At 39.2% G+C, this 19,089-nt stretch overlaps 1 protein-coding gene across 2 annotated transcripts; it reads left to right on the forward strand.

Moving 5' to 3' along the window:
• The first annotated feature begins 48 nt into the window (after nt 1–48).
• Nucleotides 49–17,846, forward strand: sec16b (SEC16 homolog B, endoplasmic reticulum export factor). Of its 2 annotated transcripts, XM_039812424.1 has the most exons (24): nt 51–1,038; nt 1,649–1,746; nt 1,836–1,938; nt 3,861–4,075; nt 4,167–4,318; nt 4,432–4,493; nt 5,121–5,259; nt 5,386–5,616; nt 8,289–8,386; nt 10,385–10,466; nt 10,594–10,711; nt 10,800–10,911; nt 12,033–12,138; nt 12,239–12,376; nt 12,502–12,615; nt 13,729–13,813; nt 13,963–14,122; nt 14,249–14,409; nt 14,517–14,545; nt 14,762–14,869; nt 14,942–15,034; nt 16,418–16,532; nt 16,992–17,041; nt 17,127–17,846. In XM_039812424.1, the coding sequence occupies exons 1-23, from the start codon at nt 758–760 to the stop codon at nt 17,006–17,008; spliced, it is 2,817 nt and encodes a 938-aa protein (XP_039668358.1). In that variant the 5' UTR covers nt 51–757; the 3' UTR covers nt 17,009–17,041; nt 17,127–17,846. The 2 variants fall into 2 exon arrangements, with proteins under 2 accessions (XP_039668360.1, XP_039668358.1); XM_039812426.1 differs by lacking the exon at nt 14,942–15,034 and having other exon boundaries at nt 49–1,038.
• The last annotated feature ends 1,243 nt before the right edge of the window (nt 17,847–19,089 follow it).

The raw sequence follows: 19,089 nt of genomic DNA on the forward strand, positions 1-19,089 counted from the left end.
CGAAGTTGTCACCGCTGACTAGAAATCAGTTTTATTTTGCCCATGTTCCCAGGAACATCACTAAAACAGACCGGAGACCAGCTTAACCCCAACTCTAAAACACCGACTGTGGCGGTCCGCTGCATCATACCGGCAACGTGGCAACACTCAACACTTCAAAGTTGTTCTTTTTACATGTACTTTACAATCCGAGGACACGGTTAGTCGTGTGTAAATAACACAAAAAGTTCTGACAGTATTTTTTTCTGTGCTAATTCTGAAGATGGACGTGATTTCCTTTTTTCCCGCCTTGTTGGACTGCAGCTGTCAAACTCCTCAGGGCGTGCTCCACTGTTTACTCTCAGCTCCCTAAGAATACTCAGGCTGGGATATATAACGGAGATGAAGGATTCATACCCTGAATGGTGTGATTTCATTAAAAAGTATCCTTTAGTGAGGTTTTTTCTCTCTCTCATCGGGACAATTTAAACTCTTTAGCACTGGTTCATTTGCAGTAACAACACATTGTTATATGGGTCACGGTATTTTGTGAACTTTATCCTCTTGTTATCATGCTGACTTGTTATCAGCTGATGTTGTGTTTCCTGTGAAATGATGTGGCAGCCGTGGATGTACTTTGACTGCATCTGGCATGTACGAACTGAAAGAACCTAAACAAAACACATTACTGTGTGGATTTTTCTTTGAAATAAGGATTTCTTGGAGACAGAATTTACTACCTTAACAGGGAGGGCTGATCTTGTGTGAAGGGGTCATCATGAATCAGAGAGGTAACAGAGATCCCATCCTGCCCAACTCTGGCCGTCACTCCCACAGAACAAAAGACAGAGAGGACTACTACAGGTATTCTCAGCAGGAGAGGGACCAGACCTACCCACCACAGAACCCCAGAGTGAGGGACAGGCACTGGGCTCAGGCGGATGCCCACTACAGGGCTCACTTCACCAGTCCTCCTGCCAGACCAGAGCAGTATCCTCACAACACTCTGCAGTATCCTTATGGCTATGGCCGTCCGGAACACCAAAGACCCCAATCCAGGTGTGTACCGTAATGGGACTGTGCATACAGCTCTCTGAAACCTATTGCTTAAATTGAAGAGTTTTGTATAAATGTTCTTTGGTGTTACCTCACACTAATTACCCTAAATACAGTATATGGATTGTGCCAAAGTCACTGTAAGATTTTAATAATAATTTGAGTGTACGTAGGCTAATCATGCTGTACAAGACAAACACAAAGTATTCATAGTATGATATGTATATATACAGCGTGGTGCTGCAAAAGGTTCAAGTACGTAGCACATTAGGTGCATGCTGGGATACAGACAACTCTTACCATGAGGATGGTTACAGGAAGAAGGTGGAAAAGAAGATCATTTTTTTTCAGCACAGGAAGAAAATTAATCAATGCAATGATAAATAAAATTTTAACCTGTATATCTTTTTTGTATTCTAGTTTCACAGTTTAGTGTTCTATTTTTAAACTGAGCTTTAGTGACCCGGGTTTCTGAACTCTCCAGCTCACACTCTTTCTCTTTCAATGTGAAAGACATATGTTGTGTTTTATGGTGTATTGTTTTGTATTTTAAAAAATGTGTGCAACATCAAGCAATCAAATCAAAAATGAAACCAGAGGCTTTAATTTCCAGGCATGGGTATGACTATCCACCCCAGAGCCACTGGGACTACAGAGACAACTATGGTTATTATGACCATGAATACTATAGAGGACATCATGGACAACAAGGTACAGTTATACAAAATAACTTTTATTAGCAGTTTACTACACACTATTTCTTGGTAAAAACAAATAACATGATATTTGTTATCATTAAGATACTGGCCAGTGGGGTCCCCAAGACTCTTTGAGAACGGGCCCTTACCATGACAATACATACAAGCTGGAACATTCAGGGAGCTCCTACACTGAGGACTACAGGTAAGCTGCAAACCTTTTATTGATCTGTAACTGACAGTAAAAAAACTGATAAAATAGATTTATTATTGTCATGTGATGTGCAGCCATTGCTATGGTGTTTTTACACCACAAAGAAGACTTTGAGATCATACGCTGTCATTTGTACATTCCTTTACTATAATGTTATGTATAAAACTAAATAACTTATATATGTTATATGTATAAAACTAACTTTATTTGTATAATACTCTTCTTAACAAAGTTACAAATGTTTTACAGGCAATGAAATCACAAGGAAGCAATAGTGAAACAAACAATAGAATCATAACACACAAGGAGGACAAAAAATATTTTTAAAAATAAAATAAAAGTTGTAGGGGTGCAGCGGTAAAACAGAAGAAACATGTTAAGTAGTCACCAAAACCTTTTATAAAATTATTATTTTTTAAAGATTTAAGAGAAGTTAAAAGGTAACACTATAATAATGGTACATGAATTATCCTGACTTCATGCATGAACAAGCGTGAACTCATTCATGTAGTATGTCATGAACTATCAGTAATGTACAAGGATTAATAGTATCTCATACATGACTTAATGCAGGAAGAATACGTTAATCAATGCATCAATTAAGGTATTTCAATCATCATTATTTCTGATTTATTAATGATGTCCATTACTTCTTCATAGGTAAAGTGACAGGCTACAGAAACTGAATTGTAGTGTTGTAATCACGATTAACTAAATATTACTTCTTCATTACTTCATCATGTTTGTGGCCCTTAAATGAAGTGCTTACCTGGTCCATCTTTAGCATTCATAAATGAGATATGATTAATGGTGGCATATGCAACAATCATCTTTGTGACCCCTGAAATAAAAAAAAAAAAGACATTTCTGGTGTTCAGACACTTAGAAGTTAGTAAAAAGTAAAAATTCCTAAATATCCCACTTGGGTGAGCATTGTTCTCAGGCATTACTATGTTGTTGTGAATAAAGCAACTATAAAAATCAATCTGCAGTATACTGTATTTTGTGTCAATGTAGTGACCTCAGTATCATTTTGCCAACCCACTCCTTTAATTCTTAATACATTACATGTTATGCCACCATTAATCATATCTTATTTATCAATGTTAAAGATGGACCAAGTCAGCACTTTATTTGAAGGGCCACAAACATGATGAAGTAATGAAGAAGTAATGTTTAGTTAACCATGATTTACAACACTGCAATTCTTCAGAATATATGTACACTGCTGTGACTGGTCATAAATCAGAAATCATGATGATTCAAATACCTTAACTGATGCATTAATTAATGTATTGTTTTTTGCATTAAGTCATGCATGAATTCATGCTTTTTCATAAATGAAGTCATGCATGAAATCATGATAATGCATGTACCGGTTAATGCCTTAAAATGTATGGTGGAATTTTTAAAATCAATGCAAAATCCAACAGGAAGCCAATGTAAGGTTTTTTTTGTACCAGTTATTCAGACAGCTCTGTTTTGCACCAATTGGAGCAGGTGGGAGGTCTGACAGATACCAGAGTGATGTAAGTCACAGTTGTTGAGGAGACAAAAGATAAAAGCAGTTCCAAATGTATGTAAATCTGCAGGAAACAAAATCATACAGAGGTAACTTAATGAACAACGGTATTTTGTGTGTTTGGTTAGACATAAACCCCACTGAGGTCTTCTTCTTAACATACCGATACTGCTTGTTGCTGCTACCTGCTCTTTAAAATGTATCTGTGTGCTAGAGGGTTTTATCCTTCAAAGACAAAGCTGCTACTGTACTACATTAAGCCAAGTGTAGCAAACGCAAATGTTTCAGGACTTGCGGCTGATTCATTATGTTTTGTAGCAGCAATACAAAGTATCAAACTGAATATGTATTTCTATGAAAATGCAATATACTGTTGCTTTCATTCTTTCAGGTATGACCAAGGCAGAGACAACTCCCAGCATTACCTCAATGACTACGAGGATAATCCCTCCAGAGACAATGAAGAGGTTTCCTCTTATTACCCGGGGACATTAGAAAGTTCCAAAAACTCAGGGTTATCCTCCAGCAGCTATGAACTAAGTCAGTACATCAATGGAGCTGAACACAGCGAGCCTGTCGCACAATCTGTTCACACATCTGATGCAGGTGAGCGTACAGGTCAAGCTGTTTTCTCTCAGGTCCACTTTACTGAGTATTTATCATGACGCATGCTCTTCTGTGCTTCTTATCTCCTCAGAGCATAGACTGATGCATCAGATGGCAGCTCCTCTGAAGTACTCAATCCCTCATGCGGTTGTCAGCTTTGGGCCAGCAGGCCAACTGATACGGGTCACGCCACGCTTGTCCACACAGGAGAACGTCAGCCAGCTGGAAATCCACAGTCTGGAAGTAGGTTCAACACTAGCCTGTGTTGATAATATAAGATTTTCTTTTTCTGAACCACTAGTACTGTATTCTTGAATAAGAATGAAAGAGATTTGTTTTTCTTTATGTCTGCACAGACAATACTGGGTGAGACAAAGGAACAGCAAGAGATGAGAAGCTTCCCAGGGCCCTTAATCAGGTATTTGGTGTTGGTTTTGTCATTTGTTGTGCAATTCTGATACGGAAATTCTCACCACTAAATAATCTAAACCAGGGGTCTTCAATGTTTTCAAGGACCCCTTAACTGAAAGAGAGACAGCAGGAACCCCCAACTACATATATTTTATAAAATGAAGTTGCATATTAAACTGACCTACAATAACGTGTAGGGCGGCCTCAAGCCTTTATACATACCTTTTTTGCATAGAATACTAAGCTATTAAATAGCCTAATAATTGTTGTTTTAATGTTAAACATACACAGTGAATCCTTAGGATTACTGTATCTGTGGATCTTAGTGACTACCTTACCTATAGGTCAGTAAGCCTATCATCAGTGGGGATTTATATTTGCTAATAATGTGTTGCATTCATTTTAGAACTTTTTAATTTAAAAAGAAACCCCCCTGCATTGACTCTGAGGACACCATAGGAGTCCCGGACCCCCTGTTGAAGATCTCTGATCTAAACAAAATGATTGATGCAATTTCTCTACCATCAATACATTCGCAGAATGTCAAATCTAAAAGTATTATTAGTCTTGTGAGACATTATAAAGATTATATGTAAAATTCAATGTTTGAAGTTTTTTTTTCATGTTTTTGAAGGGAAGATTTGCACAAAGTAGATGCTATAGAGTTTGCCCACCAGAGGGCAAGTGCCTGCATGAGTGGTGACAACCAGCATGATAAGAGTTCTGCTGCCCTCTTGTGGAATTTACTCATCCTGCTCTGCAGACAGAATGGAGTAAGTGGGTCATGTCTTGTTATTATTATATGTGGAAATAGTTCACATTTGCATCAAACAGCCATCAAAGTAAGCCATAAATCTCATGTTTTTATTACAATTATAACTACATTTCCATTGTTTCAGCAAATAGTTGGCTCAGATATCGCAGAGCTGCTGATGCAGGGCTCACATTCAGATGGAAGCTGGGAGTCAGATGCTCCAACACTCATTGACTTCAGTGAGGGCACAACTGCTGAAGCACCACCTCGCACAGGAGATGACCTGCTCACAGGAAACTGGAGCAGCTTGAGCTCTGAGACCTCTGAGACCACGCTGCAGCGCTACACTCAACTGCTGCTTGCTGGAAGAAAGAAGGTTTGTACCTTTTTAACTCTAAATTCATTTGACGTTTTTAAAAAAAAAAAATTTTAAGTTCCCTTCTGAAGTAGCGCGGTCACAGAAGGCTTGTATCGTATGGACGCGCCGAGTTTTGTTGTCATTACTTAGAATTCCTCATGGGGGAAGAAACTATGCACTATAGCTTTAAGTAAAAGTACAGAATTATTGCTAAATGTATCAAAAGTAAACGTAAAGTACTCATTCTGCAGAAAATTTAATTTGGATTGCAGCTGTGTAAGCAACATTTTACTGTTGTAGTTGGTCAAGGTGCTAGTTTTAACTACTTTATGTAGACTAAGGAAGGTTAGTCCTGCGGTTTCTCAACCTAAAGCCTTAAATTTAAATTAAACCATAGGAGAAGTTAAGAGGGGCAAGTAACGTCACTTTGGTGGGACTGCTAACAACTCATTGACATCTGACCCACGACAAGGAACGGAATCCCCACTAGACACTGCTTTTGTGTAAGGGGTCACTAGCCAAAAACTGGGAACCACTGATCTAATCTTTAATAATGCATTGTGTTTCAAAGCTTGTCATATGTTTTTAATGTAAAATTCTAATCTGAAAAGTCTCCAGTAACTACAACTGTCAAATAAATGTAGTAGGATAAAACATACAAGTATAAGTATAAGGAAAATACATGTTAAATACAGGTACTGCAAACTTGTACTTACAGTTCAGGGACATGTTCAGCCCTGATAAAACCGTTTATTTAAACTGAAACAGTGGTGCGTTGAACCCCCTGCTGTGTGCGCCTTTTATTACCATGAGTTTACATTCACGTCGCTGCTGATTGGATAACATCTCTGACACACCTACTAAATGAGAGAAAACATACCTCAAAGCCCATTGCACATTGTTTCAAACCGTTCTGATGAAATATGTCGTTCAACCCAGAAACTGGGATTGGACGTGCCCCAGTACTTATCTAAGTGTACTTACTTACTTTTCCCCACTAGTAATCTCAGTGAATGCCAGAATATAAATGTTCTACTCTCCAGGGCAGGATATAAATTATACAGTATAGACCCGATCACAATGTTTACAATAACTTCCGAGTAGAAAACCCCTGCGTCTCGTACATACAATTAACAGTGCTGAGCAAACAGGGGACAATGTGATTTATACTCTCATCTCATTCATCTAAAATGCATGTTTGATGCTTTCATATTTCAAAACCTTTATTAACATTGGGCCTAGACCTAATTTAGCTGTGGGGCCACACACTAAAGAAAATGACACAACCCAAATTAGCAGTCAGTCTGAGCAGCGGTGAGATGTTGCTGTTCGTAACACTAGATTTGGTTTATCGAAGACACTAGCAAAGCAAAATGGTACAGAAAATTAGCACAGCAGGAACATCAGATAAGTTGGACCACAGCGTTTAACTCTATATCTTTGAACATTACAGTTAAGGCTGAAATCAGTGGCGCAAAAAGTGGGTATGCGCTATATGCAGCGCATAGGGGCGCAGCACCAAGGGGGCGCCAAAGCAATGGTAAAAAAAAAAAGATTTACAAATTATTTTTTGGTATTTTCTATATGTAGCTGTTTTTGTGCATTTCTAAATCATTGCTGCATTTCCTAAATGTTATTATATAACATTGTAGAGGACTAACAGGCTTGAGTAGGTGCCCTATCTCATAAGATTCCATCATAGAATTTTGACATACTGTAGAAGAGGGAACCCGGGCTATTGAAGGTGGGTCTTGGCGTAGCCATAGTGGGATCCGTACAGTAGTGAGTTGTCATCTATGGAAAAAGATGGATAAAGCAAAAAAGCTCTCGGGGGCTAAAAATAGAAAAAGAAAGAGGGAAAAGGAGATAGCATGTCAAGGAATGCAACAGCAGTTAAATAAGTGGATGGTGAAAGGCAACAGGTAGGATTTAAAGTGTGACATCTGTGCTTGGGGGCTTGCAAGTATTCATGTTAACAGACTAGCTAGCATTTGCTAACACTAGGAATGTAGCAGCCAAATGGGGGTTTACGGCTAGCTTAGAATATGCAAAACCCAGGTTGCTGAGCTGAAAACTGGAAAATATAAGGTAGCATGTACAATAAATGACAAGAATCTGGAAAACATAAATAATGCAATAACTCTGGTTTACCATGGAATCATTAATAGATTTTGTTTTAGAAGCTGTAATTACAGGGTCACATCTCTCTCTCTCTCTCTCTCTCTCTCTCTCTCTCTCTCTCTCTCTTTCTCTTTAAAGGTCTGTGCTAAGTGGCTCTCCATATTTGTAATTTTTAAAATCCAAAATGTGAATGTAATTTCAACAGCAGCACAACCTTACTGCATAATATTTGTCTTATCTGATGCCATCACTAGGGCGCCAAAATTGTTGCCGCATACCCCTCTGACACTGTGTAGTTGTGCCCCTGGCTGAAAAGTTTGCCCATTTCACATCTCCACGATTCATATCAATGCCCATTTGTCTACCCTGAGGTTATTTTTGTGTTAGTCACGGTGATTTGGTCTATATATTCAAATAGTAATCCGCATATCATTAAATAGTTTATCACGCACCTTTTAGGATACACCCTTTAACGGAGTGCTCCAAACCTTTGTGTTACATCTTCATCACAATTACCATGGATGTCATACTGTGTTGGGATCTGAGTGTTTGTCCCATTGGGTTTCCAGGAGGCCTTGGAGTCAGCTATGAGCAGCGGTCTGTGGGGACATGCACTTTTTCTGGCCAGCAAAATGGACAACAGATCCTACACCACTGTGCTGAACAGGTAAGAGAAGCAAAGTCATCTAAGACATGACAGCTGCAAGAAATCTGTATAGAACTCTACACACAAGCAGTAATTGAGAGATGATTATGAGCAGTCAGAGGGAGCTCTTATGATATGCTCTTATGATATGTTTTAATGGACAACAGATCCTACACCACTGTGCTGAACAGATGCTTATGAGAAGTCAGAGGGAGCTCTTATGATATGCTTTAAACTTGTTTTACAGCTACAATAAAATGGAAACTATTTCTGTCAATTGTAGTAGGAGTATATCATCAGTTTCCTGTGTATGTTTTAGCCAAGCCTCCAGGAATGCAGCAAGTCCATGAAGCATTTTGGCATGGTGGGGCCTAAGTAGCTGCTAGCGTGGCCTTAAACAATTTGTGGAATTTAAAATGATCATGCCATTTTTTTTGGACAAAAGTCTTATTGACATTTTAATGGGAGTAATTGCACCTCCAATTGAAGAAAAATCATCAGAGTGCATTTGCCTGCAGTAAGAATTCCCTTTATTTAGAATCTGTGGAAGGTAATTACAGGTGTGAAAACAAGAGGAGATCATACCTCTGGAACACTTCCTGTTTGTGAACATTTAAAGTAAAGTAAATAAAATCTCAGCTTCTGAGTTATTTATAACTTGCAGAGGGTAGTGCAGTACATATCAGAGCATTAACACTTTACCAGAGAGTGTACATCATCTTGCTTGACATACAATAAGATGTTTTAAAGCTACATTGTGTAAGAATTTCTCCCATCTAGCGGTGAAATTATATATGACAACTGAATATTACTTTCCAAGAAGTACGACTTTGTCTGTGAGTGTTCCTTCCAGTGTAATAATAGTTTTACGTTATTTTGGTACCATTTCATTGCTAACATCAGCTATCAGGTTCCCAAACATATGCAAGCTAATGTTAGTAAAGTATCAGTGCTATCGTTATTCTGTATATTGTACAAGATTAATAGTGTAAGGCAATGTTTACAGTGTAGGAGAGAAGCAACGGAGGTTTGTGTTTTTAATATATTTCTCTGAGCAGTATGAAAAATCATGTCAATGAAACCAAAATTAGCTCTTAGTATCTCCATCGTTTACACGCAGCTGTTCTAGCTGTAGCTAGTCTGTGTTACAACTCCATTACGTGAGTTGTCTGCCAGGGAAATCACGACACATATGATTACGTTTATGTTACAAGGTAGTCAATACTTTTTCATCATTGACGCTAGGAAAAGTATCCTAGACGTCGTTCTAGCGTTATGCACAACCATGCTATAGTTAGTCAAAATTACCCTTTGAGAAGAACGCAGGCAACTTTTTAAAAACCTTGCTCCTTATGAGCTCGTTCCATCTTGGAAAAGCCACTCCAATATTAACTTTGGTCTTGTTGCTTTGCCTGTTGCGTTGTCGTTTTAATTCTCTTTTTAACTTCCTTGGCGACTCCATTATCTTCTCCCCCTCCCTAGCATTCGTCACGGTGCCACTGTGTTTAAAAGCGCGAAAGGCGGAGGTATGTCCCTCTTTGGCTAATGTATTTTAAAGATGGAGGCGCAACATGGCGGCCATCATTTGAGCGAGTTGCTCGTATGTATTCTGAACGGCAGATTCTACGTGTACGAATACTTTGATTAGTTGGTGGAAGTAATTACACATGAAAAACCCCTTTGTAAAAGAACAAAGGGTTTTTTGCTAAGAATCAACTCAAAAAAATCACTGTACATATCACAGAGGAGTGACAAAAGTTTGCACTATGTCATAAAACTACAGTTTCTGTAACCCAATCCATGTTACAAACTATTTTGGCAACAGCGATATGTCCCACAGCAGCACGTGTCACTAGAGGAATGTATGGGGGGGGGACATCAGCATGCCGTAGCACTTCTGTACAGAGTAGCAACATGGATTCTCTTTAACTGTGATGGCTTTTAGTACAGTAGCTCTTCTTCTACCACGTAATAAAGCCTTGGTTAAGATGTGCAATGAGACAAGCAGCTCTTTGGCAGGTTTACAGGCCAGCTAACAGCCAGTGATCCCCTCCAGACTCTCTTCCACCTGCTGACTGGGAGAATCCCTGCTGTAGCCATGGTAAAACATTCAGAACATAAAGTCTTCACACATCACAATCAACACAATTGCAATTATTGTATTGAAAAAATGTCACTCTGTATATTATTAGCCAATAAGTGTCTTGATAGTGATGCTCTGTGCCCAGTGCTGTGGAAATGAGAAATGGGGAGACTGGAGGCCCCATCTAGCTGTTATGCTCTCCAATGAGACAGGAGATCCTGCCGTCCAACAGAAGGCCATCGTCACTATGGGAGACACACTCGGTATGGACGCACTGACAGGTTGAGGTTGTAATGTTATTTCTGCACAGATATACGAGCTGGTTGTTTTGTGTTGTTCTTCCTTGTGCAGCCTCCAAAGGCCTTATACATGCCGCCCATGTGTGCTACCTGACAGCCAGTTATCCCTTTGGGGTATTCACACAGAAGGCAGAAAGACTTGTGCTTCTAGGCAGCAGCCACAGGTGAGCTGTGCTTGCTCCTTAAAGCCATTCATCAGTTCAATTGCCGATGATGTAGTCATAAATCAATTCTGCCATTTCCATGAAAGAAATATAAGTATATGAAATGACCTCCAGGCAAGGCAGGTCAATGTCTTTAAATCTTCTTATGTTTGTTTTACGCTCTAACAACTCCTGGGTTAAAAAGGGACCAACTACTTTCTGGGTTATTTCAAATGTATTTTCAATTGTTTTTTTTACAACCATTAAATATGTGACTAAACCTCTGTATTCTCATCTGACGCATCACACTCCTCTGTTATGGTGTGGTGGCCATTTCAGTAGATTTACTCACTAACATTGTTGTGGAAACACAATAAGCATGGAAACTAAATGCACACTTCCTGCATTACTTCAAATACTAAGTTACTCATCTAGTGTGCGGTGGTTTATGGGATGAGTAGTTCCTTCGCTCTGAAATGACGACATGTACATACGTTGTATCAACAGTCCCGCCCCTCCTCTGAGAGAGGGGGCGTTCTTCTTCTACGGGGGTAGAGAGGGAAGGAGGTGTTTCTTCTTCCTCTTCTCCTGAATTTCTGGCAGACTGATGTGTATGTTATATGGGCAAGGGTTTAATATATGAACTTATTTCTTCTATTTCTTAGTTAATATATCCATGTTTAGAGGGTGTGTCACTTTATTTCTCCTACAAATACTGGTGATACTGTTTTGTAATAATGTACACGACACACAAATGTGATTGTTCATATTATAAACTATGTTGACATGATAATATAATAACTCCATAAAATACACCCCTCCAACAAAAAATACATTTGAGAGAGAGAGAGAGAGAGAGAGAGAGAGAGAGAGAGAGACACAACCCTATCACCCACAACATGGGTTACTCTTTGAAAAATAACCCAGCAACCCAAACAATCCAGGAATTGGGTCAAAATATTAGCCCTATAACCCAGAAAATGGTTACTCTCTGAAAAAATAACCCATAATTTTAACCCAACACAAATAACCCAGAAACTGGGTTGAAGAAATAACCCAGGAGTTTTTAGAGTGATAGCTAGTGTGTTTGCTGAGGTGATCTTTCTTATGTCTGGTTTGCTGTATTCTCTCCTCTCCTTCAGGCAATCCTTTGAATACTTTGCCACAAACCTTGCCATCCAGTGCACTGAATTGTATGAGTACTGCCAGACACTTGGGGGCAAATGCCTTTCAATACCATCCTTTCAGGTAGCTTTTTTTTTAAATTGTATTATTCTCAGTTGCAGTCCTATTTAAATAAATCTGATAAAGAGGCACGCAATGCTAAATATTGCTGCGCTGTGTTCAGGTGTATAAGTTTCTATATGCCTGTCGACTGCTAGACTGTGGGCTTGCATCTCAGGCCTTTCACTACTGCGAGGTGGTAGGACAGGCAATCCTCAGACAGAGGGAGCCTTTCTTTGTGCTGACTGGAGAGGTTATTAAGGTATTCCCACACATACACACATACCTATGGTGTCTTATACATTTGAGTACTGTAAACAAAAGTACTCAGTGTCTATCAATTAAATTGTACAGAAATACTGTATATATGTGTCCTTTTTCCTGCAGCTGTCAGACAGGCTGAGACACTCTGAGGGTCAGTTCTGTGAAGCAGGTGTTAGCAGAGCCGAGCAGGAACCTGACTGGCTGAAACAGCTTCGTGCTAGGCACCACAGTTTACAGGTTAGCTTCTCCATGGCTTTTATTTCAGAAAAATTTATAATCTTAAGGAACATTTTTAAATGTGTTTTAGCTAAACAGAAATGCAGGATTAACAGGAATCTTAAGTGTTTGGATAAACCAAAGCTACTTTAATGGCTTGAATTGGGTCAATATTGTCTGGTTCTGTACGTAGTAACGAATGGATTAGATCTTATATTTCTGTTTGCGCCTGAAATTCTCTGTCCATAGATCTGTACAGAGCAGTATGTATTATGTGTTCTGAATAAGTAATTTGTAGCCTCACATTTGTGGGGAAAATTGTGCACAATTACTTCCCCAAATGCTACATGTGTAGGCCTATGCTATGCCAGCTACTGGTTACTGGGACCTGTTTCTGTTTGAAAATAGATTTTGCTTTCAAAAGGCTTTTCTTCTATGTTTTTTATTTTTATTTATTTTTTATCCACGGTAGCTGGAACTTCGGCTACATTCACACTGCAGGCAAAAGTGGCCCAATTCTGATTTATTTGCTCATATGTGACATTTATAACATTATGAACAGCACAAATCCCATGGAATCTGATCTTTTCAATTCAGATTTGGGCCACTTTCATATGTGGTCCTTTTACATCACTCACTCACTCACTCACCTGACCCTCTTGTCAGCCAAATCAACCCAACTATATGTGCTTTCTCAGGGACATGGGTGACCTAAATTGAGTGTCCTGCCGCGTGAGTTTTGTGAGGAGACGCTGACAGATTTAGTTAAAATTAGACCTTTGACGTCCTGAAATTTTGGATGAAATATATTTCCTGGCTCCAACTACGCATCAGGGATCACAGTTGTAGTTGCTTCTGCCTGAATCTGTGAGATAGCCACGCCCCCTTCATTTTAGTATTTAAAATTGAAATTAAAAGACTGGAAAATAACTAAATGTGACATTATTAAACATGCAGAACATACTAAAATAAGATAGTGAACATGGTAAACATACTTACTAAATCAGCATGTAAGCATTAGCATATTAGCATGCTTGCCAGTACAGTATAGTTATGCCCAAGTACAACATCACAGAGTCACTGTAGATTCTTGTTTTTCTATATAAGTGATGTCTACATTTCTTTTTTACTCAGACGGGGAGTTACGACTGTGCTGAAACATACCAGCCACCTCAAAAGGGAAGTACTTTGGCACGTGAGGACAGCAAAGTGTTCTTAGGTCATTTTTAATCCTCTCATTACTTAAAATGATGCACTGTGTGGCTTGTTTCACACTAAAAACAGTGTATTCTCACACTGCTTTCTTGTTCATCTAATGAATATTCTAAGGATACTTCTGAACTTCTGTATGTTTTTATTGTTTTACAGAATCAGACTTTGATGACCTAAACCATGACATCCAGAGTCCAGAGCCTGAACTCCTTTATTACAGAGGCACTGGGGATCAAGAAAAACTTGAGCATCAAGTTGAACGAATTACTGAGGAAATTAGCGCGTTGTCCTGGGATGTTAGCAAAACTCAGGACTGGTACAAAATGTGCAGCAACATGTCTTATCAATTTCTGTCAACTACATAGATGAAACCTGTTATTGCACATGTGATATCCAGTCCTAATAGACTTATGTCACTGTGATCTCCCTGTTGCTTGTCTAGGCCATCTGCCAATTCCCCAGTGCCAGTAACGCTGGTTTATGCTCCCCCAACACCCAGCGTGGCTACGAGTCAAGACTTGAGTTATCGTAACGTAGATACTGCTGAAATCACAACTGCCACGCCACATTGTCTTCTGAGTAATCTGCCATCAGCAGCAGAAGGTGAGAATCCAATGTTAGACAGCATTCGTTTCCTTTTTTTATTCAGATATTTACCATGGGCTGTGGGGAGTCTTGTGTGTGATATTTTGATATCATTGCTTCTACAGGGGCTGGGTCATCCTCTGAAGCAGGCACAGTGAGAAATCTTTGTAATATTCTGTACTGATTAAAACAAAAGCAACAACACAAATATGGCATAGTTTTATGTTACTTTTGTCATCCTTTTATAGATTTATATTGCTACAATTAAGTTCTTCACAAGACTTGATCCTTTTCAAGCATATAGAGCTGGTAAATGTTTTTAAAATAAATTCACATGGATGTGTGTCATTGTCTGTGTTTGCCTTTGAAGATAGGGGTTCGGATGCTGGAAGTCAACTTCAGTCAGCAGGCGCAATGCCAGCCGAGCATCCCGCAAGTTTTAGAGGCCTCTGAGCAAACCAACGAGCCTCCTAAACAGGTGGGTGGGTCATTCTGACACCTGTATGCTATTTGTTTGATATGGGTCTCATTTGTTTTCTGTTTTATGCAGAACACCAAGGCAGGATGGTTTAGTGGTTGGTTCAAATCAAAACCTCAATATGTTCAAAAGGAGACTCCAGAGCAGAGTAGCCCAGCTCAGATGGTAAGGGTCAAGTAAATATACATTATACTGTTCAGTTTTTATTTGGTGACGTAAGATACAAACCCGATTCCAAAAAAGTTGGGACACTGTACAAATTGTGAGTAAAAAAGGAATGGAATAATTTACAAATCTCATAAACTTATATTTCATTCACAATCGAATATAGATAACATATCGAATGTTGAAAGTGAGACATTTTGTAATGTCATGCCAAATATTGGCTCATTTTGGATGTCATGAGAGCTACACATTCCAAAAAAGTTGGGACAGGTAGCAATAAGAAAAAGTTAAATGTACAGATAAGGAACAGCTGGAGGACCAATTTGTAACTCATTATGTCAATTGGCAACATGATTGGGTATAAAAAGAGCCTCTCAGAGTGGCAGTGTCTCTCAGAAGTCAAGATGGGCAGAGGATCACCAATTCCCCCAATGCTGCGGCGAAAATCGCCGTTGCCGGCTAAAACTCTGTAGGTCAAAAAGGAAGCCGTATCTAAACAGGATCCAGAAGCGCAGGCGTTTTCTCTGGGCCAAGGATCATTTAAAATGGACTGTGGCAAAGTGGAAAAGTGTTCTGTGGTCAGACGAATCCAAAATTGAAGTTCATTTTGGAAAACTGGGACGCCATGTCATCCGGACTAAAGAGGACAAGGACAACCCAAGTTGTTATCAGCGCTCAGTTCAGAAGCCTGCATCTCTGATGGTATGGGGTTGCATGAGTGCGTGTGGCATGGGCAGCCTACACATCTGGAAAGGCACCATCAATGCTGACAGTTATATCCAAGTTCTAGAACAACATATGCTCCCATCCAGGCGTCATCTCTTTCAGGGAAGACCTTGCATTTTCCACATGACAATGCCAGACCACATACTGCATCAATCACAATGTCATGGCTGCATAGAAGAAGGATACTGAAATTGCCAGCCTGCAGTCCAGATCTTTCACCCATAGAAAATATTTGGCGCATCATAAAGAGGAAGGTGCGACAAAGCAGACCTAAGACAGTTGAGCAACTAGAAGCCTGTATTAGACAAGAATGGGACAACATTCCTATTCATAAACTTGAGCAACTTGTCTCCTCAGTCCCCAGATGTTTGCAGTCTGTTATAAAAAGAAGAGGGGATGCCACACAGTGGTAAACATGGCCTTGTCCCAACTTTTTTGAGATGTGTTGATGCCATGAAATTTAAAATCAACTTATTTTTCCCTTAAAGTGATACATTTTCTCAGTTTAAACATTTGATATGTCATCTATGTTGTATTCTGAATAAAATATTGAAATTTGACACTTCCACATCATTGCATTCTGTTTTTATTCACAATTGTGCAGTGTCCCAACTTTTTGGGAATCGGGTTTGTACATATATTTTTATGTTTTGGTAGGAGCTACCACCGACTGCTAGCTTCTGTCCTCCTCCATTACCTGCGATTTCCTCTCCTGGCATGTTTCCACCCCAGCCTTCCTCTGCTGGGATCAACCCCTTTTCAACGAAAGCAGGTGGATGTTTTTTGTTGACTTCAACTATCCTATTCATAAATATGTTGCCAAGTTCCAAATTCTTCATATAACCTTTTATGTGCGAATTCTGAGATCACTGACCCTTTTAGAGGAGCTGTGTTCCTTCTTTGTCGCTAACAAGTGTGTCCAATTTTACATTTGGGATAAAATACAATCATGATATGCAGCTTGTAATTTAAAACATTGCAGTGGCTTGGCTGCCACTGATGACGTTTTACCTACATTAAGCCATGCAAATGGGATATGATATGATCAGGTCACTGACCCTTAAAGAGGAGCTGTGTTCCTTCTGTGTTGCTGACAAGCATGTGCAATTGGGATACAGTCATGATATGCAGTTGAAAATTACAGTGGCTTGGCTGACACTAATGCCATTTAACCTACATTAAGCTATGCAAATGTGATAGTTTTCTTTAAATATCCATATCTTCTTCATAGGCCAGCAGCTGGGCTAGAAGCCCTGTCAAGACCACTAGCCTGTGCCACAGGTAAATAACTCACCTAAAAATAAATATATATTAAAGTTCTTTAAAAGATTCACATTAAAAAACATTTACATTTTTGTGTTTGTAGGACCACTGACTTCACTAGAACCAAAGTGGAGATATCACACCACCTACTATTAACAGTGTTTTTATGTCAAATGAGAGCTTCACATGAGACCCCCTCTGCCAACATTTATTTTTAAAGGATGACCTTTCAAACCCCCACAGCCTGCTTACCATCATGTTCCATATTAGAAACAGAAATACTCTGGATCGACTGGCATAGTAACTCAAATTGCAGCAAGTGACCGCTGAGATGTGCTTTGTAAAAGCTGACAGCAGGGAAATGACCAGTGGACGCAGGACATACCGTATTTGGGGGAAGGGATATCTTAATTGACCCCAATAACCATTTATGTATGAGGCATTTGACCACTGATGCCAGCAACACGGAGCGACACCATCACACACCATCTACACCAGTGGTTCCCAACCTTAGAGGAACTTACACATCTCTTCATCATTTCCCATTGTTTGTTTCAAATGTATAACATTGTTCATTATATAATAGTGGATAATGTTAATTTTTTTGTACCTGTTAGACTGTCAATATTTAGATGCAATATTTTAACTGCCCACGGAGTACATCATCAGTCTCTCACTACTCCATCAGTATCCATGTTATACTGTATGCTTAAAGAGAATTAGCAACATGTATTATAAGTATAAATCCAGCCATTATCTTTTCAAGATCTAATGTACACATGAACACATTTATCTAATAATTAAAAATATAAATGTAATCCAATGCTGTGGTCATTTATTAGCCTCACAGAAGCCACTTTAATCTTCTGAACTGAATAAGCAGTATTTGCAGCCTGACTTTGCAGGGCTGGTAAATTATGGCACAATGTGAACATATTTGATTATGTTTAGCATCTGTAAAGTGGAATTATATAGGACCTAAAGAAAATAAAGGAGTTGCCATGCTGCCAAAATGGATGATACCACAGGGTGAGGGGGGAGAGGAAAGACCTCTGCCAGGAAATACCCAACATGTCCTTCACACCCAGCCAGTTGACACTTAAGTGACAACATGGCAGGTGCCATCTTCTTTTATGATTACTCTGCAGTAGCCAAGTGTGAGTGGGACACACTGACCTGGAATTCAGCAAACACATAGCCAGGATGTGAGTTGACGCTTACCACCTGCCAATAATGTGTCCAAGCATAAACACATTTAGAATTGATAGCTTTATGGAAGACAGATCTCATATGGCAGAACAATCTCTCCAAAAGTGAAATACTGACTAGAGATCATAGATTGTAAAAAATAATGGACGTCAAGACCACTAGCCTGTGCCACAGGTAAATAACTCACCTAAAAATAAATATATATTAAAGTTCTTTAAAGGATTCACATTAAAAAAAATTTAAATTGTTTGTGTTTATAGAACCACTGACTTCACTAGAACCAAAGTGGAGATATCACACCACCTACTATTAAAAGTGTCTTTATGTCAAATGAGAGCTTCACATGAGACCCCCCTCTGCCAACATTTATTTTTAAAGGATGACCTTTCAAACCCCCACAGCCTGCTTACCATCATGTTCCATATTAAAAACAGAAATACTCTGGATCGACTGGCATAGTAACTCAAATTTCAGCAAGTGACCGCTGAGATGTGCTTTGTAAAAGCTGACAGCAGGGAAATGACCAGTGGATGCAGGACATACCGTATTTGGGGGAGGGGCTATCTTAATTGACCCCAATAACCATTTATGTATGAGGCATTTGAGCACTGATGCCAGCAACACGGAGCGACTGTCCATCTACGCCAGTGGTTCCCAACCTTAGAGGAACTTACGTATCTCTTTATCATTTCCCAATGTTTGTTTCAAATGTATAACACTGTTCTTTGTATAATAGTGGATAATGTTAATTTTTTAACTGTTTATCCATAACCTTTAGCTAACAATTTCCATCACTTGTACAATTTCAGCCATTTAGCCAATTTCTTTTAACCTGACTTCGCCAGATGGATTGCTTC

Source organism: Perca fluviatilis, chromosome 9, assembly GCF_010015445.1.
Source record: "Perca fluviatilis chromosome 9, GENO_Pfluv_1.0, whole genome shotgun sequence".
NCBI lineage: Eukaryota > Metazoa > Chordata > Actinopteri > Perciformes > Percidae > Perca > Perca fluviatilis.